Consider the following 24,640-nt stretch of genomic DNA (forward strand, 5'->3'; position numbering starts at 1 on the left):
TTTGTCTGTGCAGAGCCAGGCTGGCTGCTACAGTTGTGCAGTCGTGGGTTGGGCACTAAATTGCTGCTGGCACAGCAGCCCCTTGCAGCACTGGCAATTGCCAAGCGTGCCCACATCGCTCAGCGGCTGCAAAAGCAGCAGCGTTGATGCTCCAGGCCCCCTGTGTGTCTCATCTCTGCCTGTCCTTTTCCCACATCTGTGGAGACATGGCACACAGAAAAAGGTTTGGGGAGCTCACAATCTCTTCCCCAGCCTACAGCATTTGCTTAATCAATATTATTAACCTTAATTCTCCAGGTCTTGCCCCTCCACTGCTTGTTACTTACCATTTTTTTTTATTTATTTCCATCTTCATTTCTTGTAGTGTACTGAAATGATATGAAAGAAACATTTGTTCACACGAATAAGTGAAGGTAATAGCTTCCCTGCCTGACCACATGTTCTCTTCTGTTCCAAGTCTTAATTAAAATGGTACTAAAGGAAGCAAATCAATTAACAGATACCTTACAAGATGGTTTATTCACTTACACATGTACACATACACAATTACTTACAAGTATCACATTACAGCTTTAGTTTATCTGTTAGAAAATGCTGCTAATGAACTGCAGTGTTACTGAACTGGGTAACAGACACCTAGGGAATACATGCAAATTATTCCAGTACATCATTTTTCTGTGAAATAAACTTTACATTTTGTTATCTAAAATATGGGGGGAAATTACAATTCAAATAAATAATATACCTTCATTTTTACATTTTTTGTAAAATTACCTAGTTTGTTAAGCTCAGAAAAAAAAAATAAATAAATCCTTTTAGTTACAATAACAAGTTAGTACAATAGCTTATTCTTCACAGAAACAAAATCCTGAGATATCTGCCCTTACGCTCTGACAGTGCGCTGACCCTAAGCCCCTGGCTCAGCACATCAGCTCTGGCTCTAGCATGCAAGGCTAACTGCGGCTGTTCACAGTCTGCAAGTTGATTACTGGAGGGGGGCCCGGGTTTCCACATTTTTTTCAAGTCATATTTCTTGATAAGACACACAACTTCCAGGTTGCACTTCAGTTTAACATTTTTTTTTCTGCGTTGAATTCTTCTATATTACAGTGGTAAAGAACTGGAAAAAATTTTTACTTTTATTTGAGACTGATGTAACCGAGAGCAGAAACTGACTCACAAGTTAACTTCAGGAACGGATGCTAGATGACAGAATAAAAAAATCCACGTGCCTGCAGACATCAAGTTGAGCTAAAAGTTTGGATTTATTTACAGTCTGTGGTCTTCAGATCTGGCTAGAGATTCAATAAAATAGCATGTTCCCTTTGGAGTCATCTTGCAATGCTATGTTATTGCAGCTACGCCCATGCAATACTGTGACATTATTTAATTTTGTGCAAGCTCTACCTGAGTCTTTCAAACCTCTGCTTCCTGCTGGGTTTCCTGAGAAGAGTGGTGAGAACAGCAGAGGAAGTTGTGCTCCCAAGCACCTGCGGCAGACGTGCTGCCCTGTCTTTAGGAGCTGAAAGTAAAACCTGTTTTGAAATACAAAAAAAATACTGCTTTTCTTGAACCTTGTGATGATAATATCTGTTATGGTGAAACTTTTCTGTGAACTGCTGAACTTTTGAAAAAAATGACTTAAAAGGAAGAATCTGCATCTACAGAGTTATTGTCTTAATTAAGACTAAAAACGTAGCCTTTCTGTAAAAGTTGGATGTGTTTACAAAATAATATGGACTTAAACAATTTAAAACTATTTAAACTATTTAAAATGATCTGAGAGAAATCTCTCAATTTTCCTCTTGTTGCTCGTCCTGCAAGAGGCTTGTAATTGGAACTAGGCAAAGCAATTTTGATGAATATGGAGTCAATAATAAACAAAGCTAAAATAAGAATGGAGGAGCGGGAGACTGGATTTAGTCACAAATTCTGATTGAATTTAGTGAATTATTTTATATTAAAAATAGAAATGGGGGATTTTGGAAATATCAGCTTAGCTTGTTTATAGAATGTTGAGATGAAATGTTTCATTTCAGATGCCCAGAAACTTTTTATTTTGGGTATAAAAAATTGTTTTGATTTCAAGTTCTAAAACCAAAATCTTAATATTTTATTTGGAAGTGACATTTTTTCACTTTAAATGACCCCAGTTCATTTAAAATGACTGAAACTAGCATTATGGCCTAAAGTTAAACAAAAGACGTCAATTCTAAAGCTAAAAATAGATATCACTTTAGCATGAATGAAATATTTTTAGATAAACACAAAGCATTTGTCTTGAAAAACTTGAGAAAGCTTGTTTTGCTTGATCTCAAATGACTGATTTTCTGAGTCACTTCGTACATTATTTGCCTTACTGGAAGTATGAGTGTGGCTTTGAATTCTGCTCTGAAATATCTTGCTAGCTTTTTAATTACCCTGGATTTAACTGATTTTAGAAATCAATCATATACTTATTCCAGGCTAAACAGGGCCTATTAATGAGCAGACCTCATCTTTTCCATTTTCCTCATACATTTTGTTCTTATCCACGGTATTGGGGATTCCAGGCTTTTCGTGTGCAGATTATTGAAGTTAGCATGCACTGTAAACTCTTGTAGCCAATCAGTCTTTCAATTACAAAGCAAGCAAAGGAATTGTTATTGGTGAGATTCCTGCCTGTGGACAAGAGACTCGCATTGATCCTCAGAGCAGGTAGCTGTCAGCTGCAAAGGGATTATAGATCATTTGTACTTTTTTGCCCTGGGATGTTGACATCTTCTCTGAAAAGAAAAAAATGGTGCAAGTTAACAGTATTTTTAACAGTATTTTATCACCTTTTTTTTTTTTTTTTTTTTTTTTTTTTTTTTTTTTTTGCCTTTAATGATCTATGGCATCATTGTAAAAGCAGAATTGGGAGACAGAGAAGTAAAAATCACAGGAAATCTACAAAATAGTTATTGGAACCATTATAGTTACTTCCATGAAGTTCCTTCCACTTAACTTTTTTTCCCAAGGTGTTTCTGTGTATCTTTGAAGTATTTGTTTTTCCTAAATGAACTTATGTAACAAAAATATAATTCTGGCTATGGGGGTGACTTCCAGCTGCCCCTTTCTCTATCACGTAGGAGTCCACCTGCAGCCAGCAATGCATTTTAAGGCAACATCCTGCTCGGGGGACTGCTCATACTGCAGAGGTAGAAAATGGGAAGTCATGTGGCCTGACTGCCTCTTGGAAGCTGCCTTGGTGTGTGGCTTTGCTGTGTGGTTTCACCTCCAGGTTTCCATTTCTCCAGCAGCCAGCAGGTGACTACTAGCTGAGCGACTTTCCTCTGAAGATTTGTTAACGTTTGTACAATGCCTTAGAAATATGAAGGGATTTGTCTCATCGACCTTCAGCTGTCTAAAATGTAGGTGCCTGTATTTTAACTAGGTCTCAGAGTAATCAGTGGAGACAACCACCTCCAGAGGGGTCTTTGTATCCTGCAGCAGTGTTACAGGCTCAGGATGCGTCACCATTTCCCCTGGTCCCCTGGCATTGCCCTGTCATGCAGAGAGGGAGCAGCTCAGCAGCTCCTGGATCCATCCTGTGTCTGCATCTCTGCGAGAGGTTACTCCGTGGAGGAGCCACTAAGGTGGCATAGCAGCATTGCAGCACAGCCATGCCATAAAGCAGACAGCCTTAAAATAGGCCTGGGCCTTATGTTATGGTATTCCAGACTTACAGCTGGGACGTTTGAGGACAAAGGTCCTAAATGACTTGTCTCAGGCCCTATGGAGTGTCTGTGATATAGCTGCAGGCAGGTTGGGGTGCTCTGGGCACCTGTAGGTTCTTGAGTAACCCCATCCCAGTCTTTATTGCTGGCTGAATTTTCTCTATGTGCCTCTCTACGTTGTCCTGGTCAATGTGACTTTGCAAATACTCTCGGACCCTGTGTCTGCCTAGCATCATCACTCCACCCTCCCTGCTCCATCAAACTCACCCTTTCTCTGGAACATACCTGTTCTGACTTGATCCCATATTTGACCTGCAAAGTATAGAGAGTGAGACATTAATTATGACTTTAGGAGCAGTGATCAAAAATGAATGTTCAAAACATCATCAGGTTAAGAGCTGCCAAAATACAAGAGCTTTTCTTCCTTTATTTTCTTCACTGCTCTTGAATCTTTTATTCAGTTTTACTCCACCTAGTGTCAGTGCCTGGAAGTAGGACCTTTATATGCCCTATGGTCCTCAACTTGTTTATATCTTTAGCTCTCATGACTCAACTGGGAATTTGTATTCATCATAGTCTCCTTCCTTCAATACAGCTGAAGAGTTTTCTGATGACTTTGCTAAAAAGAGAATTCTTAGGAAATTTGGCAAGCAGGGATATATTCCTTGTAATTTGCCTCAATCTTATTTCTTTCTCCAAGAGAAACTTTGTCATATGTGTTTTTTTGAAAGCTATACTGAAATTTTCTGTTAATGTAAAATTCCCTGCATTAGTGTCCTTAAGAAGCAGTTAAGACCTGATTCTCACCTTTCTGGTTTAAACTGGACATGCAGTCCACTGCTGAATGAGTTTAGAAGAAGGAACGAGGCCAGTGCAAGCTAATTTGAGCTAGTTAGAGTGAATCAGCACTGAAACAGGTTCAAAGATGCTTACTTGACACCTTCCCGTACCTGTGCTGGGGCAGGAGAAAGCGGCGGAGATTCGCTGTCTCTCAGTGTTGCTGCCCCTCCAAGCGCCTGTGTGCTTCTGGCCTGATCTTAAGTAACTCTAATTCTGTGCATACAAAGGCGTAATCCTGTAAGTCACTTAAAGGCAACGGCTTTCTTGCTGATACTGTCAGGCTGCCGTTCCACACTTTACAGTGCCAGCCGCTGCAGAGAAGGATGGTTCAGCCTTCCCTGCCACCTCGGCTGTAAAATGTCACCACTTCCCTTGTGCCGGCTGCTCTCAGATAGCCTGATTTCTCCAAAAGCCATCTTTACTTTATGTCACGTAGATTTTCAGCAGAGCCATTTCCCGAGGCCATGGAGCTGTGGGGCTGCCTAACAAGAGTATGTGGCTGGGCTGGGAGGGAGGGGAAAGCTCCAGGTGGGGCAGGACAGAGCAGGACTGGCTCTGAGGGTGGCACCATCCTTGGGAACGTTCGCACTTAGCTCTCCTGCAGGTAGGGGTGGAAGCTCACCCAAAGGTGCTAGTTGCAGACACTTTAAAAGCAGCATTGCCACCTAAAGAGGTAGTCAAACTCCTCCTCTTGTCTCCCACCCCTCCTCCTCCTTTCCTGTGCCAGCACAAGCATTTCTGTGACTGCAGTAAATCAGATTTGGCAGTATGTCAGGGTTTTTTTAAGGACAAAAACCAAACAGATAAACAAAATCTTTATGACTTTTCAACCTGTGGTTTTCAGTCTTTTTCTATTTACAAAGTCCTTACAAAATTTTCATGTAAACTGTGAGGCTCTGTGAAGTGGCTTTAAACTCAATTTGCACCCATATTGAGGGCTTTTAAGCTCATTAACTTCCATAAACCCTTAGAAACAGCTCAGGGATCCCCAGACTTTTGCGGCTCACAGGGTAAAAGTCAGCATCGCTTTCTGTGATACTTGCTCATTTCTTTCAGCTTGCCATTTGCTTTAATAAATTAGCTTTGCTGATGCCTAGTACAGGTTCTTCAGAGCATAAATCTTGGAAAGTAAGAGACCATAGAATTGAAAGAAAATTATCTGACAGACCATATACATGAGCTTAAAAGAAGGTTTATAAATTATCCTCCTTTCTGAGAAATCACTGGAAAAAGCTTCAGAGTGAAACTAAAATTAAAGATTCCCTTTTTCATTTGTTTAGTGTGAACTTACCCAGGAACTCAAACAGGATGCAGGAAATTCTGTGAGCTGGACTAGACAGGAGCTCTGATTTGATGGCTTTTTTTTTCTAGTGAAGACCTGTGGCACTCTGAGTCTTTTGCTTCGAGAGGCCTTATCTTGTTTTATTTTTAAAGCTATTTGTCTTTTAGTGATGATCGCACTTTCATTCCTAGCTAAACCTATGTTGTCACAGTCACACAGTTACTTACACAGCTATTGCTGGAATCATGGCACCAGCATGCTGGCTGACAGAGACCAGGATGGCTCGGGAAGGACTTGCCTCCAACAGGTGTCTGGATATTGCCAGGAATGCATTCTCCTGACTCAGCAGTTTGGGACCAGCTCTCACAATCAAATGATTTACAGCTATTCAAGACCAGCCTCAAACAGTTGTGCAGAGGAGTAGGAAGGAATAAGGATTCCTCTCCATTTGGCAGCTGTGAAAAGGTCAACTGCAAAGGCAGCCCCAGCTCTCCAGAGAGCAGAGGAATCCTGGGCCAGATGCTTTCCCAGGGCATGTGGAAAGTGGCCAGGCAGGAGCAAAAATAGCTAGACGTGTGGCTCTGCCCTTCAAGCTGGTAGCTAGCACGAGTGAAGTATGGAAAGGATATAATGAATTACTTTCACCCGAGCAGTCTGGCCAATATATAAGTATATATATAAAATTCTCTCTGTGTGTGTATGCGCATGAGTGTGAGAGAGAGAAGTTTTCCCTCCGTGCAGGAATGGTGATACAAGAAACCAAGGCCTGGAGGTGCCCACAGATTGTCTTGGTGCTGTTTTTTAAAGCCCTGTGTCACAGCATGGTGCAAAGCTTAGTGTCTTTGTTCTTGAGTGTGTGATATAAAGATCAATTTCATGTACAGAAAGGGTAACCTGAGATAAAGTAACATGTTGAAGGTTGGTCAGAGGAACAAGTTCTGTTAGACAGGACAGTGACAGAACGAGGTAGATATGCCAGTTTACATGGATGGTTATTGCCTCAACACAGAATGGATACCTACACTTTGTTTCTGTGAAGGTATCTGTAAAAAGGAGTTGAGACAGCCATTTCTGAGGGCATTTGCTCATTTACATTTACACAAATGCATATGAAGTCCTTTAGGCCATCGCTGGCTGTTCATACGCGTGTTTACTTGCAATAACATGCGTTAGCATGGCATTGGGGTAGCTTTTAAAGATTTTTCATTGAACTCAGTTCCTGGGATGCATGCTGAGAAAATCTGTATTACTAAACTATGGTTGCAGTGAACAGAGCCCATAGTCTGCCAGCCACCCGCCAACGCCTGCTGTGTTCAGCAAGGAATCAGACCTGCTCCAGTGTATTTCCAGGGCTGGAGTCATCTCACACAGATGATACCTGCTCCCTAGCGAAGTGCAAGCCCTGGTGCTTCTGCCTAAGTATTCGGCAGCTCTCCAAGTTATCTTGCATTTTCACTCCCAATAGCTGTTCGTTGCTGATGTTAGGTCACAGTGACAAGGAGAGAGGGAGTTTTGCGGTCAAAGCTGGCCACAGATAAATCATTTTTGATTGGTTTGGCAAAGCAGAGGCCTTCTCTGTGGTGCTTATTTAGAGTGTAGAGGCTAAGTGTCTTTGCTGTCTTTGCTTTCCTTTTCTGGTAAACCCGTACTAAGTTAGGAAAACGGTATGTTGACCTGTTTATTGGGGTATTTGTGTAATACATTAGTTGGAGAATGAAAGACCTTGTGAAAGGTTGCTGGGAGAAAAATGAGTTGCAAGTAAAATAAAAGTTCATGGTAAATCTTTCAAGATATAGTGAAGGGATGTTAAGGGAAAGCATTAAAATCTTTGACTCTAGACCTATCAAAGATTCTGGTGAATCTAATGGCTGATTTTATCCAGATCTCATAAAAAGTCACCGATCATCATAGTTTTTTAAAAAGAGTATTCACGGGAGAAGGGAAAAAGAAAAAAAATAGTTTAGGAAAACAGACAGTGGCCCTGAGGAAGTTAGACTTGCCTGGATTGCTGTGGATTGCTAAAACTTTGGAGAGAACAGACGTGCATGGAGGTTACTTGTAATCCTTTCCCCTTTGATGCTTCACTTCTGTTGTTATCAGACGCTTTAAGAAGGTATGTGAGAAAGCTACTTTGGCTTGGTCACAGCTCCTGCCAGGAGGAACTGTAGCACTGAAACTCAGTTTGGCATGCTCCATGAGTCCAGAAAAGCATAGGTTAGGACAACCAATACCAGAACAACCAGTTCTTACTCTTTTCATATAAAAATCTTCTCTGGAGAAGAAATCTCAGTTACTCTGATTAGCAATTGATAAAATGAGATTTTGCAGATCTATTTTTGGCATCCTGGTATTTCAAGTACTTTTGCCTGTGAACTTGTCTATAGTACAGTGGCAGTATGTGTTTGCGTCTTAAGCAGATATTTCAATGGAGAGTAGAGTGGCTGAGACAGTATCCCTCACGGGAAGGAGAGGGAACATATAATGTTACATGGGACTAGTTTATGCAGTATCTTAGTCAATGTGATGCATTTCAAAGCCTTGCATCCCGCACAGACTGCTTTGTAGATTCTGAGCCTTTTTCCTTGTGCAATGTTCTTCCAGTGACGCAGTCAGCTAAGGGCAAGGTCTCTTTTATTTAAAAGAATGTTTACTTATGGATTTGAATTTGTGAATATTGTCCCCAGTTTCCAAAGGACTCCCACTTGTGAATCTCTCAGGTATCCTCGTATCAAAAACTAGATCTCCACTTAAATTTATTTGTGACATCAAACTCCAGCGATTAGAAAAGTTATACATCTCCTTTGCAGCTAATGCTATCTGTGATATGACTTATGTCTACTTAATTGGCTTCCTGTTTAACAGTTGGTGCTTTCTGTGATCCACAGTATTATAAACCAGTTTGGGATATGTTGATCAAAACAAAACTAAGAACTACTTTCCTTTACAAAATAGGAGGATATTCTTTCTGTCTCCCTCTGAACTTGCTTGAAGGCTCTGGGATTGTTTGATTAGATCTTGTTACGTTCATTATCTCCACCTGTCAGTGCAGCTAGGTATAGACCCAGGCAGGGCCAAATGCTAGGAAAAAGGTTCTTAGCTCAGATATCTAGGCTGAGACAGCTTTGCTACTTGGGAGAAACTGCAGCTCAACATTTAAACTTGTGCTTGTTTGTCCAAACCTAGTCTTTACAGTGTCATCCATCTCTGATGTTTATATTTTCCAAGTGGATGACTTCACCTCCTATTTAATCCATAATGCTATTTTTAGAGTTAGACAACCTGGAGACTAGAGGCTTTCAGGATGGGAATGACCGTTTCTCCTTGGCTTCTGAGGGGGAGGTTATGTGGAAGAAATGAGCCATGACTTTGAACTCTGTCTCAGTCTCAAAGGTTATCATTTCACATGGGTTTCCAGACTTAGTTCAAGTGAAGGCCCTTTGCAGTTTGCCGGCAGCCTGAGAATCTCATTCAATTTATGCAGAATGGGTGCAATTATAATTCACTTCTGTTAAACAGGGAGGCTCAGTGGGAAAGAACGGCAGGCCCATCATTGCATGCACCATCTGCTGAAGTGAAACCGAGCTGGCTAAAATGAAGGGTGCCATTCCGGATGCGATCTCCCAGGGAAATATATCTGTGCTGGAGATGCAAGTGGTTGTGGACAGAACATCAGAACTCACTGCATGTTCTTGGGAGCTGTGGTGAACCCTCACATACGTGGGAATTCGCAATGTCATCGGGTGCAGCATTATATAGTCTGTTGCTGGTGAATGATCGCTTGTGTCTGTTTCATGAGGGAATAGGGAAAAAGGAGACTTGCCGTCCATGGAAGTGGTATTCGATTATAGTATTTTAAGAAATATGTTACAGGCTAGAATTTATCCGCTGGCATTACCCTTGGTTACAAAAATTTGGTATTGCCAGATCAGTGGATTGCTCATGCCTGGAATGCACAGATATTCTGTAGTCTGAATGAGGAAAAAAAGAGAGCTTTTCCTGTCAAAAGGCACAGCCTGCTCCAACCCAAGGGAAGTTCTGCATTAGCTGAGAACAGTGCAAGTACCCTGACATGCAGCTGAGCAGCTGTGATTCCAAGCAGAAAAGAGCTTAAAAGATGCACTTAGCTTAGTGCCAAGCCCTCCTCTGTTTGTCTAAAGAGGCTCTGATTCACAAGAGTACCCTAGGTTTCACCAGGATAGCCTAGCAAAAGAAAGAGAAGTCAGTCCCTTGGAAGAAGTCTAGTGGGAAAACACAAGAGAATATCTAGATGCTACTCTGGGTAGCAAAAGAAAATCATTGATATGCTTTGCACCTCCATTGATATGCAGCACCCAAGCTCCTTCTCTTCTACCTCAAATATCAAAATGACTTGTGCATTGCATTTAAAACCTGATCTCATGCTGAGTGATTTGCATGGGTGGCTGTGGAACTCATGAGCATTTTTGGTATATGTTGTTGCTCAGGATGTTTTCAGGCAACAGATTCCTTTTTGCTCTTGCAGCAGGTTTAAAATATGTACCTTTTCCTTTTTAGTAAACTTCTATGTCCCTGTCTCTCAATCCTTCTCCTTGTCTCCATATGCCTCTTTCTTTGTCTCCTTCTGTCAGAATAAATCTGGCTGCCATGCACTGTAGTTAACTCAAAATATTGCTAACATTAAATGTGCCCAGACATTTTTATTAATACATTAAACTTGCATGAAATTTAGGCATTATAATTTACCAAGCTTACACCAAGATGGCATTTGAGACTGACACGAGCTATTAATTAAAAAAGGACATTAAATAATTGTCAGTTGACATCTAAATTACTGTTTTGTTAGCTGACAGCAGCCTGCCTCAAACCTCTTACTCAAGTATTAGTAAATACCCCATTGAATTTAAGGGCATCCCATTATAAGTTGATTGTTTGAATCATAATGTTATATACCTGAGTAAATAAAGTGGTAGATGCTGTTAATTATTTCACAGTGAGCTGCCAATGTTATTTGGGTCTAGAAACAACTTCTTTTTAAAATATTTTTGGAAATTGCTCAGGTGGAGACTGATCAGAATGCTTCCTGATTTAAGTGTAAACATGATTTTACCATAGCCTGGTTAGGTTCAATATCAGCTTATCAGGATTCTAACGTAAATGAAAATTGTCTTCATGGAGGTCTTCCACTGGTATGAGTCTGTGTGACTCCACTGACTGCGATGGCTCTGTGCTGGATCACACGCACTCAGCATATGTCCCAGTGAGGAAGAGAAATTATTAAGAAGCTTAAGGCACTTGTGGGAATTACAGAGTGGAATTTAAAGCAAAATTTGGCTGAACATGAATTCAGTGAGTGCTTTATCAGTTGGATTAAGCTTCTCTTCTGAATGCTAATAATATCACTAGTTGAGCTGAAAACTGTCTGCAGATGATATGCCAGTTGACTCCAGTCCTAAAGGGGCGATATCTTGATTATTAGATATTGCTGAAGGATTCAGGTATTCATTTGCCTGTATGATTAGCTGATGTAAGTCTAAGACCAAGTAATTTCAGATGGTAGACTTTGGTTCATCAAAGGGTTTTCCAGGACCATCTATTTGCCTAAAAATACTGTGAATTAGAATCTCCAGGGAACTGAAGCAAGTAGTTAAAATCAGTTTAGACCTAATTAGCACTTGTCTCTCCAGTGACCTCAATAAATGGGAAACTATTCCTTTGGCCTATGGGGAAAAATAAATGAGATGAAAACGAACACACAGCTTGGATGTTCTTGAGAAGACTCTTCAGTACTTGTAATACTGCAACATTTGTAATGCTTGATACTATTAATATCTCAATGCTGTTTTCAGGGAGTCTGTGGTTTTGGTCTGGGGATTTTTTCTTTGCTTGTTTTTCTAAGAATAGCTACTTCCCTTGTCCCCTTTGAGAGATGTACAAACATCCTCAACAAGTTAGATTAAGACAGTTGGCATCCAAAACATAGCACAGACAACCATATCTTTGTGTCAAGTTTGGTCCTACAAAGAGGAGATGCCAACATTCTTGAAAGTCTCATGGAAAGCTATCACATACTCCAGATACTACCCGTAGTATAAATGTCCAGTTCCTGCCTTTAAGATATTCCAATCAGCTATGGGCCGGTATAATGGCAACACTAATTTTGCCGTATGGAAAGGTCCAGCTCAGAGGAAGGCTAGCAGAAAAGATGGAATACTACATCGGATCCTGCATGCTTTAACTCCCCTTAATTTGCTGTGAGTAGATTGCTGGGTTGCAAAACAGACGAATGATGGTGCAAAACCAACAAAACTAGTGCTGCATCAGTTATCGGATATATGGAATAGTATTACTTTGTTTATGAAACAGTACACCGTGTGTACTTCCATGCTAGAATTGATGCTATCTCAAGGATATCTGCACCTCACAGCCAGCGTTATCATTAATCTTCCCAATTAAGGCCTCTTTGTAAGTTCTTAGATCCTAATTAACATGTTTACATCATCTGTGGTGTAGCTTTATCAGAGTTAAACCACTCCATCATTTTAGCAGATAAACAAGAATTGGCTGTGTATTTTTTTTGATTATTTAAGATTAGATCACATATTCTCTTTTTTTTTTCACTACAAATCAACCTGCTATAGATTAAGATATAGCTACATTTTAAAATTCATTTTCTATGAGCCTGGTAATATTTCTACTGTTAGTGTCAGTTTTCCTCAAAATCAGTAGAAGGCTATATTGTTTTCTCAGATTAGCATCTGTACTACAAAATCCCTAAATGATTCACTGAGGAGTAATACATAGCTGTCTTGAGGTAAACAAGAACAAGATTTGTCAGTGAACTACTCACTGTTACAGTAGAATTGAAAAGTACAACTGATTAAAGAAGAGATGTTGGATTTCTAATTGTCTTCCACTTAACAGAAAAAAAATCAGCATACATAGTTTTGCCCCCAAAATATTGTGGGATTGCCATCTCTCACATTGATCTGTGGTGGTGGTTCTAAGTGAAAGACATTTTTTGTGTGTAATGTCGTGTTTCCAGCCTTCAAATCAGAATTTTGACATGAAACTAAGGATTTCTCTCTACCTTATAGCAAATGCTTGTAGATCACACAGAATCATCAAAAAGGTCAGTGTAAGGACATCACTAAAGATGTTAAATTTTGTTACCGTGACAAAGTCAGTTACTTCCTCCAGAAAGAAAAGATAATATGATAGATGCTCAAAATGTCTGTGAAGGAAAATATCACACATAATAAACAGCATATGGAGTAGAAAAGCAAAGTCCAATCTGCGACAGTTTTATAGATCATAGCAGTAAGCCTGGATGAAATATAGTAAATCTACTTTCTTCTATCTCTCTTCTTGTCTTTTTCCCTCTATTCCCTTTATGACCTTTTCCCTCTGGACTTTAATCTCCGAGTTTTCTGTTTTGGCTTTGATCTTTTTTTTGTTGCTGTTGTTCCTGTGTCTACATTCTCTTTAATATATCAGAAATAGCTTACTAGGCATTGTATAAATATGTCTTTTCTTTCTCCTGGCCACGTAGAAGTCCTAATTTATTTTAGGTTGATACATGGAAAATGTGAGTGTTTTGTAAGAGAACAGCCTGAACACAGCGTGTTACTAAAAAGAGAACATTTTGTGAGAGTTAGCTGTGTTAGGTTGTGGAACAGTCTCCCTGGGAAAATGACAGATGCTCCACGGCTGGGGAGCTTCTCTGTTAGGCAAAACACTGAAGTACTTACTGTAAAAAGAGCTCTTGTTTTGATCTTCAGCTGAGTGTTTACATATGTTGTTTAGCCTCTATGAAGAATGACCCTGATGGGGACAAGCCCATTAGTGCTTTGCTTTTATCCACCTCCTCCACAGAGGCCAAGAACCTTTTTTAGGGTCGTTGAGTACAGCTGTTGCCTTCAGTTCATGAGAATGCTGATTAATTCATGCATTTTTTACTCATTTATAAAATGTCTTACAGGGAAGAAAAAGTATCTATACATGATCCAAAGGACAACTTGCAGACCCCTTTGCACCTCTACCCTACTGCCTGCTCCTCAGAGGAGATGAGGAGCAGCAGTTGTCTAGGCAGTCTAGCACTGCCTCTTGTGCCTGTGGAGGAGGCTCGCACCATGCCTGGGTAGAAGGGAGGAAGGTAAAGGGCAAAAATGCATCCCCTCCACCAGGAATGACTACTGCATGGTCTTGCTCTGCAAGGTCGGTTGAAGGTAGTTCCCAGAACTGAGCTGTAGTCACAATGTTTGGGAAAATTTTGATGAAGCCGTTCGACCTGAATTACACATTTTTGTTGAAATCTAAAGTCTCAATATAATCAAATTATATAGTCAATATACGATATAGTCAAAACTTTGTTTTGGAGAAAATTTGGAAAGTTCTAGCAATGTCCATTCAATGTTGCTAGACAACAAATATCCAACTTCAGCACCTTTGAAACAAGGCCTTTGGCTTACAGCCCTCAAAAACACTTTTTTTGTGAGCTTGCTATTATAATATGTAGCACAAACTAAAACGTCAAAATCAAAAGTGTTCAAGGGATTTTTTTAATAAATAACCTCCATCCATTTTTTAATAAATAACCTTTCCCAAATCTGAAATGTCAAAATCCTCTGTTATATGGAATTCCCTTTCTCCATGCAAGTCTAGTAAATACACTAGGTATCATGGTTCTCCAGAGGCTTGCATGTATGTTGTATACTGTGGAAATCACAGTTGTGGGTAAGCATTATGCATAGAGAGCACAATTAAACACTGCAGATTTTATGTTCCACTACACCTCAGAAAACACCGGGAGCAGGGAGTCTTACCTTCTATCCATTTTGCCATCTGACTCTAAAGAGAGAATAGGAAAATGTGGTTAGTTAAGACACTAGGAACAGACTGGTGATAAGCCTGTTCAAAAGTTGTGAGGGTGAAACCAGGAGAACTTAGTTACAGTAGATAAAGTGGGTAAAGATCCAGCCATCCTTTATGAGACCAAACTCTTCGACATTAGTGGTGCCATGCAACCTTCCTAAAGCTCTTCTTAATTCTTCCAGCTGGAATATCTAATACCAATTTTTTTCAGGACTATAACTTTGTTGATATTTTGGCTATTTTGAGTTTGAGTGTGGTACATCCCCAGAGCGTCAGGAAAACATGAGGACAGATGCTTAATGAGAATTAGGAGGAAGCAGTCTCCCATTATCACTGTGGTGCAGTGCCAATACAGGAAGCATGAGCCACTTGTCCTATGGAAAGCGGCATTACATCGTCATTGGTATCCTCATGGAGTACTTGGGGAGTTCAAGTTGCAAAATTATCCTTTAAAAGACCTGTATTCCAGGTGACCAGGTGAGCTCAGGCAGTCTAGTTCACACCAAGCTTAGTGATAGACCTCTCTACTCCCCTTTTTGCTGAGCAGAAGTCTGTGACTGCTGTTGAAGCTGTGTGTCATGGTGCATTGCTGACTTAGTATTGTTAGACAGTTCTGGCTTGCTGTGAAATCGCCTATCGTTTGTCACATGAAGATTAATGTGGATCTAGTCACAGAAGCAAATGTGTCTGAATACAGTGAATGGCCACAGTTCCTAGTCCTATGTCTGCATGATTCCCTCCCTGCATTTTCCTTGTTTAACTTCTGTCGCATTTTTTGTGGTAGAAGCTGGCTACATTTATGAGAATTCCTTTGTTTTCTAAAGGCAGACTGCACAGAATTGGCACTTTGCATGCAACTGGAGCTGGAAAGCAGCTTTTTCAAATTCACCATGGAAATGCCATACAGAGAGGGATACTTTCGGTCCCCTAACTCTCTCCTCTCTTATAGTCCCTTTTCTTGCTATTGTATTTGGCATGCTCTTATTTTAGTTCTTGACTGCAGTTGAGTGTTACTGTGTTACCTCATTTCACAGAGAACAGTTGTATTTCAGCAGTAGAAGAAACCATCACAGTATTTGCTTTACTATGTTTTGTAAAAGTGCATTGGGGTCCTGCCAGAAAGGAGAAGTTCTGTGCAGAGGGCATAGGACCGTGGAATAAGGCTGCCTCTGGAGAGGTCCCTGGGACAAATTCTGCCTCTCACTAGCTCCTGTATACTTGAAATGGAGGGTGTTTTTCAGTTTCACTGTAAGATTTGAGGTTTGAATCTAGAACTGTCGATTGTAAACTCATTGTCCAGAGCCAAAAGGAGGTGATGCTCCCACCAGTTATGATGTTAGATCAAAGAACTTTCGTCTGTTTTAAACAAAAATAAACATGCTTTCCCCTCACAACCTGAGAACCTAATCACAATTAATGAGTTACTGTGTACTCTGATGGAAACTTCATTAAGTACCATATCTTGAAGTTAGACAGTCACATTAGAAGGGAAAGACCAAAATCAGTGAAAGAAATAGTAATTTTGCTATGAAGTGTGAGCAAACTCCTTACCCATCCTGCTAGTAGAACAGGATCTTTAACTTATGTTGAATAAATAGAATTTTGTTTTAAATATATATATATATATATTCAAAAGGATACCCAGGCAGTAAGCTGAAGTGAATTTGATTTTTCTTGTAAGGCTGAAGAGCTGAGCTGATTGTATTAATATTTGAATCTGCAGTTCCACGGACTACAGCACCTCAGGTGCTTTTAAAACAGTTCTTAATACGAAAACTGGAGCTGCTGCACATACAAATTTCCTAGCAGTGAAGCTCAAATCTGCTCTATCAGAACAGAAGGAGGTTTAGCTCTCTGGGCTAGAAGTCAGGAGAATGTTTTTCTTACCTCCGAAGACATTGTCAAGCATTTGTTTTTTGATCATACAGATTATTACTGCTACAAAAGCAATTGCTAGAAAGGCTCCCAGAGTAACTCCTATGATAACGTATGTGAAATCTGAAAAAAAAAGAAAACAAACTAGTGAATATACACCATTAAATATTAAATACAGCTTTTTGTCTTCCAGGAGTGATAATACTAAGGTTCCAAAGTTCAGATGTATCCTCCCTTCTTTTTTTTTAAAACGGCTCTGCCTGACTAGTCTACCCTTAAGTCTTTGCTAGGAGAAAGCAGAAGAATTTTTAAGTGTAGCTTATAAACCATATTATGTTTCTGCATGACTGCATGCAACCCAGGATCCACTTTCAGCTGTCAGACTGAAGGGTGCCTCTGTTCAAGATCTGTGGGGTTCCAGCCTCTGCCATCCCTATGCCCATAATATTTACTCAAAAGTCATTTAAAGGCCCTACTTACAGGGCCAGACTCTGCTGTGCTAGGCAAAGTACAAACACACAATGGGCAAAAGATATTCTATACATAAAAGTACATGCTAAGTCCATTCATTTTTTTGTTACATTTTCTTTGCACCTAATGTTTCTTCCTGTATAGAAGTGAATATCTCACCACGAACTCACCTATTTCCTCCTCTGAATTTCCAGAAGCATAGACCTTTGCTCTCCAAAAATCTGAAATGGAAATGTTGCAGCTTGTTAGCATATCACGTAGAATGCCCTGTTTTCACCTGATCTAAAACTAAGTGTGCTGTATCAGGCTATTCCAAGGTGAATGGCTGATCCTGGTAAAACTTGAAAAAGAGTTGTGGCTCTCTAGACTAGTGAACGTTGTCAGTATAGTTAATGAGGAAATCCTAGGAATGTGAAAGAGTGCACTGCATGCCATTTTGGGGGCAAATTTGGGGGCAATTGTTAAAACATGGTTTTATGTTGTGATAGCAGTGTTTTTCATTCTAGAGTTTCCTTACTGCAAGCCAGTGAGCTGCACGGAAGAGACCTGAAGCTGAGAAGTTGCTATAAACCAAGAAAAAAATTATAGATGCAGTAAAGCTTATAAAATATGCTGAGAGGATATGGCACACCCTAGCACCCTTCTCCGAACATGAACCCTAATCCTGTCTGTATGGTAGTTGCAGTCTTCAAAAAGTAGTTTATAGCTGGCAGAGTCTTTTCCTCTTGCAGGCAAGAAGAAGTTATGGGCTGGAAGAGACCTTTTCGGAGATGCCCATGCCAATGGGCACTCCATGTGACACTGCTGGAATTCGTCCCTCCTCGCTGGTGCACGTGTTGCCCTGGTGCGCACCAAGTCCCACGCTGCGTTTTTGCTGTATCTTGGCTGGAGCTGGGTGATCTCTGGTGTTGCTGTGCTGGCTCTGCACAGCTCTCGTCCCTGAGGAATGTGCTGCAGAGAACATGATCTTTCCATGTGCTTTTTAGGCTCTAGTGGAGAATTGTGAAGGAGTATTACCTGTTTAAAGCTCAGGCAAGATTTTAAGGCCTAAAAGCATCAGTTTTTCCCAGTAGTGAGTTCTCAGACATCGTAAGTCAAGTTTTGCCCCACTTAGCTCCCCTCTTCTCTCTCTCCTCCACTTCTTCTTGAGAAATAATTCTGTCATCTTAAAGGCTTTGAGGGGCTATGTTTTCACTTATTTAACCATTAATATGAATGCTAAAAACATGATTGTTTTTAAACCTAAAGTGTAACTGTTTCAATCCTAAAAGTTACAAAATAGCCCCTCTTTTTGGTACCCTTTTAGAAATCCATCCTGAGTCTGATTTTCAGATTGCTGAAAATCTCTCTTAAGTTGAGTGTGGGCTCTGAGCCTTCTGCTATCATATCGAAAAAATCTAACATACTGGGCAGCTCAGAACAGATTTCTTTTTATTTCCTGGCCTTAGACAATTTCTAACCCCAAGTTTACACACATTATGAGCCAAGCTCCAAAAATCTGGAGACTGGTTTTAAAAAACCATGAGTTTTAAACCAAATGTACTTTGGGAGCTATAATTCAGAGATAGAAGTCTTTCTTTCCCAAACTTTCTTCATAATCAAAATGCCCAGAAATTTTCTACATCTATTTCTATATTTCTACGTTCTATTTTCTACAATCAGCAATGTATTCCATCACATGGCACTCAGTTGGGAATCTGGGGCAGGAGGGAGGGGAATCAGTCATAGATAAGATCTCAAGAGCTGCTTACTCTGCATGATCAAAATCAAAGTTACAATAAAAGGAAACAAAAAAATCTAAGACTACACAATGTGTGTGGAAGCATAGCTCCTTATTTTCCTGATTAAAAAATGGTTTCTTAGCTATCACCTGTGAATTTATTTCATTATAAATTTTTTAAAAATAGCCTTTCTTCCGTCCCCTTAATTATTCTTTGTGCTCATATGAAGAATGTTTTAAATTCAAACATAATAAAAGTGATATTGTATTACTTTTATTATCCTAATGATCATAATACATAGACCTTAATGTACGCTTTCTAATGGAATTAAACCAGTGACAGATTATGTGTTTTATGGTAGAAATAATATTTTACATATAATATTTTATATAGGTCAGTTTAATATATTGGGATTTAATTATTAGTTTCTTTTTAAAAAGGAATAGAGGAAAATCTCCGAAAGCCCACAGGGGTAGAGAGAATGTTTTCAATTCATAGATTCAATATGGTTTTAATTAAGGTTTAATACCATTTACTGGATGCTGCTTAAATACCAGTTGCTTTTGAGGACTGAGTGTTGAATAGCTAGCTTCTATTTGTTTTGGTTTCTCCTTAGAAAGAAGTGGATGAACATTGTCAAATACAGGACACGCGTGTCACTGTTTAATCTAGACCACATCTTCCGTTTAGATCTCTTGGGGAGATAGACAAACATCACAGCACGGAGACGTTAGAAATGATGGCTAATATTCTGTAGCACTCCTACCCCCGTTCCAGCTTTCTGGCTGGCTCTTTTCTCTGTATACTGGGTTTAGGCTAAATCCTACCTCCTAAATAAACTATCTGAATTTGGAGAATATTTGCTTCTGGACCAAAGGATTTTGCAGATGAATTCGATATTGGTATTTGAGTGATTTTGGGATCATTTTTGAACAGTCTTTAGGCAACTGATGGTGCTTTCTCACCTCTCCCATACGCCTGACTTGTGCATAACACATGGTATACACAGTAGTACAAATGGATAGCGTTATCCTTACTATGTGTATTGCAGATTAACAAGGAGCCTTGGTATGGGTCTGAACCAGGATACCTGGTGAGTACGGGGCCAAGGATGGTGGCAGCACCCCGGCATGCCTGGCTACATATATTACAGGGCTTTGGACACTCCACCTGTGGGATAAGTTTTTCTGCAAAATTGTTAGGGCCCAAAGGCACTAACAGGACTTGGTTGCCCTGGCCCTATCCTGCCCAGCCCCAGGCCTCATCTCAGCCCAGCCTGAGGCTGTCAGTCCTTGCCCCAGGTGGGGAGACTCCAGGTGAGGCCAGTCAGGGCTGTTAAGGGCTATCAAGGCCAGGGTGTGCCTACATCTGGCCTGGGAAATGTTTTGTACATGTGTTGTTGGCAGAGATGAGCTGTCAGGTCTCACATGAGAGTCAGAAAGAGAACAGGGAAAGAGTAAATACAAATTTTCCATGCCAGCACGCCTGAAGAATCAAGAGCTTTGTCAGGTATATTGGATCCAGGTGTGCAGCTGATGAAGTGTTTGATCTTCTTGGCCCACTGCAACCCTCTGCCAGTGTGGTTACCTCCCCCCAGGTAGGAGCAGCTGATTGGGTTATCAGTCCATTGGCTGAGACTAGACTGAGAGCACTTGGTCCATAGGTTCTGCGACTCCTCGGGTAGCCCTAGTCCTCCTCAGGCTCACCGTGTACAGAGAAGGATTGTGCTGAAAATAGCTTCTGGGCTAACTACCCTGCACCAGGAACTGCTGTACTGAGGAGTGTCCTGCTCTGCTTGTGCCTTGTGCTGTGTAAGTGTGTTAACATAGGGTTCTGTCCCTGGGTCAAGACAACGAGAAATGTGGTGTGGAGAATGGTTAGGGCATAGGCTAAGCTCTGCAGGGAGCAGGAGTAACTTATTCTCCCCATCTTGTTAAATAGTGTTGTGAATGATTCCTAGCCCTGGCCTGCAGAGATAAACAGCGACATACATGCCTTGTGTTTCTTAGTGCTCAGCGCTTACCTTAGTCCCTTTTCTTCTTCTGCCTTCTACTTCTATCTGGTACGTATATACATAGAAAATACGTGTATGTATGCATAAAAATATATTTCCCCTTCTTCATTTTCTCAGCTTCCTCCCTCTGCCTTCTCATTACGGCAGACAGTGGCAAGTCTTGTGGCATTGCAGTAGTTCTGTGCCATTTGTCTTGGGGGCAGTGAAGGGATAGATATGGAAAGAAGCAAGTATCTAGGAAGCCCAGAGGCAAGGTGGAAACAGGAGATGGCTGATAGTGAGTATCTGAGCAACTCTAGAGTCATATATAGAGTGCCAGTGATAATAAAGAGGTTAGAAAAAATGATTCTGTTAGAAGCCATTCCTGAAAGCCATTATTAGAAAAGGAAAAGTATTTTGGTTGGTATTTAGTGCAGCAAAATCTCCAGCTACTCATAAGTTTTTGTAAAATAGGCATCCAGGTGAATGGAGTCCTTTCTTAGTCATCAAATTAAAGGCAAAATCCTTCTCTGTAGTGATACACGAGGATAGGAGTCACTCCCACATGCAGATAGGAATTTGTTGAGCTCTATTGATTGCCTGGCTTTCCTTCATCAAAAGTGCACAGAATTAGCATCACTTGCACCTTTTGATGCAACACTCAGGCTATGTTAGTGCAGTCTGCTTGTTTCCTTTGCAAATGCTTTTTCTGTAGAATATGTCTTGCTGCTCTTGAGTCTAAATCTATCTGTTTTCTCTGGAAAAATACTATTGCATTAATGGGATTTGTGCTATTCATTCTCTATGGAATAACAAGAACCAGCACTTAGGGTTCAATTGTTGCTGACTTTCTCTTCACATCTGTAATAACTGAAGCTGGTTACCCATGCCCCTGCGCTGAGTAGGGAACAGTCTCCACCAACAGGAAGAGAGAGAGAGAGAGAAATTCCCATATATACTCTGAGAGGAAAGACCTTGTGAGGTCCCTGCTGTCTTTGAGAAGGACAAAGAGGATAGAGCACTGCTAATAGAGCTACAGAGAGATCAGCTTTCAGAAGCCAAGACAGGAGCAAATCTCCAGTAGATGCAAGCTGGAACAGCTGGTCTACTTGTCTCAGGTGGGACAAATTGTCCTTGTGCAATTTCCCCAAAATAGAAGAGGATTTTCTACGAATTTTTGCACCCAGTAGGGTGGTGTGGGAGTTGTCCATTTGGTTAAAAATTAGGTTCTTGCCACTAGAGGGTGCCCGCCCCCATCACCTAACCTCTCAGAGACCGCAGTAATGGGTATATACTCCTATGTTTTATCTGCGTCTGTTTTCTCCTTCAGTTCTCATATTAACATAACTCCTGCTGGCCCTTGCTATCTGTGTGCCCCACTCATTCCTTGCATGAATTGGAAGTGAGTAACTGAAGTAAGATGCAAGCTGTGCAGATGAGGAAGCCCTGCTTTGGGCTGACAAGAAGCATTAGAAGCAGCCTGAGTCAAGAGCATCTACATGAGTCACAGAGACCAAAAGCGACTTGCAGACAGCATGCACGCAAACCAACGTTCTCCTTATACTGTAGTAAAGTAGTATTTCCTACACAGTGCCAAAGAGGGTGCTCAGCAGCCTTTGCCATCTCACCAGTAAAGATGTAGATATTTAACTTCATGGTATCTTTTGGACTGCACAGAGCTGATCTTTTAGCACTAAAGCTAAGAAATACTGGCTAAAAAGCTCAGCAAAATACTCCACTGTCTCAGCAAATGTTCCTTCTCCAAGGAACAGTGTTCAAACTAAAGTTTAAAACAACATACATGCGATCTGACTGAGAAATAATCTCACCAGTCTCAGGAGATCAAAAAAGTGAGTCTTCTAAGCAGATAGGAAAGCAAAAAAATAGATCACTTACGTAAGAGAAGTGTTGTTAGGACTGATATCCAGCTTGTTAGTAAGATCATTCTGAGGTTTTGGCAATAGAGTGATTTCACTGATATTTCCTGGATTTAGCTCTTTTGTAGTGTCTTAAAAAAAAAAAAAAAAAAAGTCACGTGGCTGTATTAGGAAACAACAGCCATATTCTGATTAGTTGCAAGCAGAAGTTGCCTTTTTTGGGTTTAACTTAAGTTCAATGTAGAAATAAACTCCTTGCTCGAAAGTGTTCTGTGGAGATGGACAGCTAACAGTCGGCTATTTAGCTTGTTTTCTTAGTATATATAACTTCAAATGCCAATGTTTGTTTTTACAAAGTTGAAAAAGTTCTACTGTAGTGAATTGGTCTCTGCTGAAATTTTTTGCATCCAGAGAGATGCAAGTGGCATTTCTGAATTAAAAGGAGTACTTGGCTGAACACTCCCTTAGCACATCTAGTCCTTTCAGAAGGACATTGGAAGAAACTCACCATGGACTGCAAAACCATTGCAAGCCAGTCCCTGGAAAAGAAAGCCATATTTTTCCAACTTATACCTTAGATTTTTTTTAAGCAGGACCTTACTGGCAAAAGATTCTTCTAATAAGAGTCAGGCTTATTGTTTGGCCCACTGTGAAAACCAGATTTTTCTGTTCTTCAGGAAGACTCAACTTTCAAACAGGTTCACCTGTTTCAAAATTAAATGACAGCAAAACATAGAACTAAATATTAATGCTTCCCCCTAGGTGAAACCCTCCCTACCAAATCATTTCAGGTCCATCCGTCAGAGATTGTAAACTTGAACGTGAGCCCCATTCATGCAGGGGAGGCTTCTGGAGGAGCAGGGGCTGGAGGTCCCTGTTTCGCTTTTACTTGTTGACTCTTGATGTACCTTCTCCTTTAAATTAAAGAGCCCTTTGCTGCTCAGCATCTTCATCTCATGTAGATGCTTATATATTCCAGTCAAAATAATCTTACACACATCCTGAATGAGAAATTTTATGAGAAAACTCTTTAGTACTTCTTCTCCTGTTGGCAAGGCCATGTATGAGCAATCTGGTCTCCAAAGAACTTTGCTGCTTTGCTGGATGAGACATGTCAAGTTGATTAAAATATAGCTGTAAAGTCATCCTTCCGGAAGCATATTTTAAAGGGGACCATTTCAGACCTTAAGGGTTGTTGATGACTGCATATGTATGGCCATCTTGACTGAAAAATGGCTGCTGATGAGCAAGCTGTGTGCAAAAATTTAGTTGTTCTGACAAGCTGTGAGTGAAAGCATCTTATTATTATTATTATTTTTTTTTTTTTTTTTTGAGGAATAAGTAGGGTGTTATACTGCAAGTAAGGCTTTTGGAGCACTAAAATACAAATAAATACAAGTAAAGACCCATCAGCTCTCCAAGGCAACCTTAATTCCAGGGTCATTTAGCTGTATGGAGCACAGGTAGAACTGATGGAATGTGATAGATATAACAAAGAATTTGTTAATGTTTTGACCCATTATATATCGTATGTGTAACTTGTTGCTGCTCTTTCACTGTGCTAATGTCAGAATTGAACATGCCAAAAAAAAAGGGGGGAGGGGGGAAAGAAACCTCTTGGCCAGCTGGAGAGAAAAGATGTTAGGCTTCTTGCAAGAAACACTAGTGCTTTCATATCTCTTGTGATTCGTAGGCAAATGAACCCATGCTCTAAGTTTCCTGAGAACCTCCATTGGAAGGAGCAACGGAGTGTCGACTCTTGTTTTTTCTTTTTCTAACTCTGTGCTCTCAGGGGGTTCTCGTGCTTCAGAGAAGCAGCTAAGCATTTAAATATCTGGATATTTGGCTGAACTCTCTAAAGCTGCCTGGTTTATTCTGTTACTATTTCTTCCCAAAATACTTGAGGCTGCTCAGCTAGCTGACTGTGCGCTGTTGATGATGCACGCTTCACTATGCTCGTTCACAGCATACTGTCGGTGAAGAAGAGCACTGATCAGAATAAGCCAAGCTCTATGAACTCCTACTTTGTAGTA

The 24,640-nt window shown here is 40.5% G+C and overlaps 1 protein-coding gene across 1 annotated transcript; it reads right to left on the reverse strand.

The window, feature by feature from the left end:
• Positions 1-510: 510 nt before the first annotated feature.
• Positions 511-22,680, reverse strand: TMEM273 (transmembrane protein 273). Its single transcript, XM_085324731.1, has 6 exons — positions 22,627-22,680; positions 17,187-17,237; positions 16,558-16,668; positions 14,622-14,646; positions 3,984-4,010; positions 511-2,765 (listed from the first exon to the last, which is right to left on the reverse strand). The coding sequence occupies exons 1-6, from the start codon at positions 22,673-22,675 to the stop codon at positions 2,720-2,722; spliced, it is 309 nt and encodes a 102-aa protein (XP_085180857.1). The 5' UTR covers positions 22,676-22,680; the 3' UTR covers positions 511-2,719.
• Positions 22,681-24,640: the final 1,960 nt, after the last annotated feature.

The sequence above is a fragment of the Rhea americana genome, unplaced genomic scaffold (assembly GCF_003343005.1).
Source record: "Rhea americana isolate MKP2758 unplaced genomic scaffold, rheAme1 scaffold_93, whole genome shotgun sequence".
Taxonomy (NCBI): Eukaryota; Metazoa; Chordata; class Aves; order Rheiformes; family Rheidae; genus Rhea; species Rhea americana.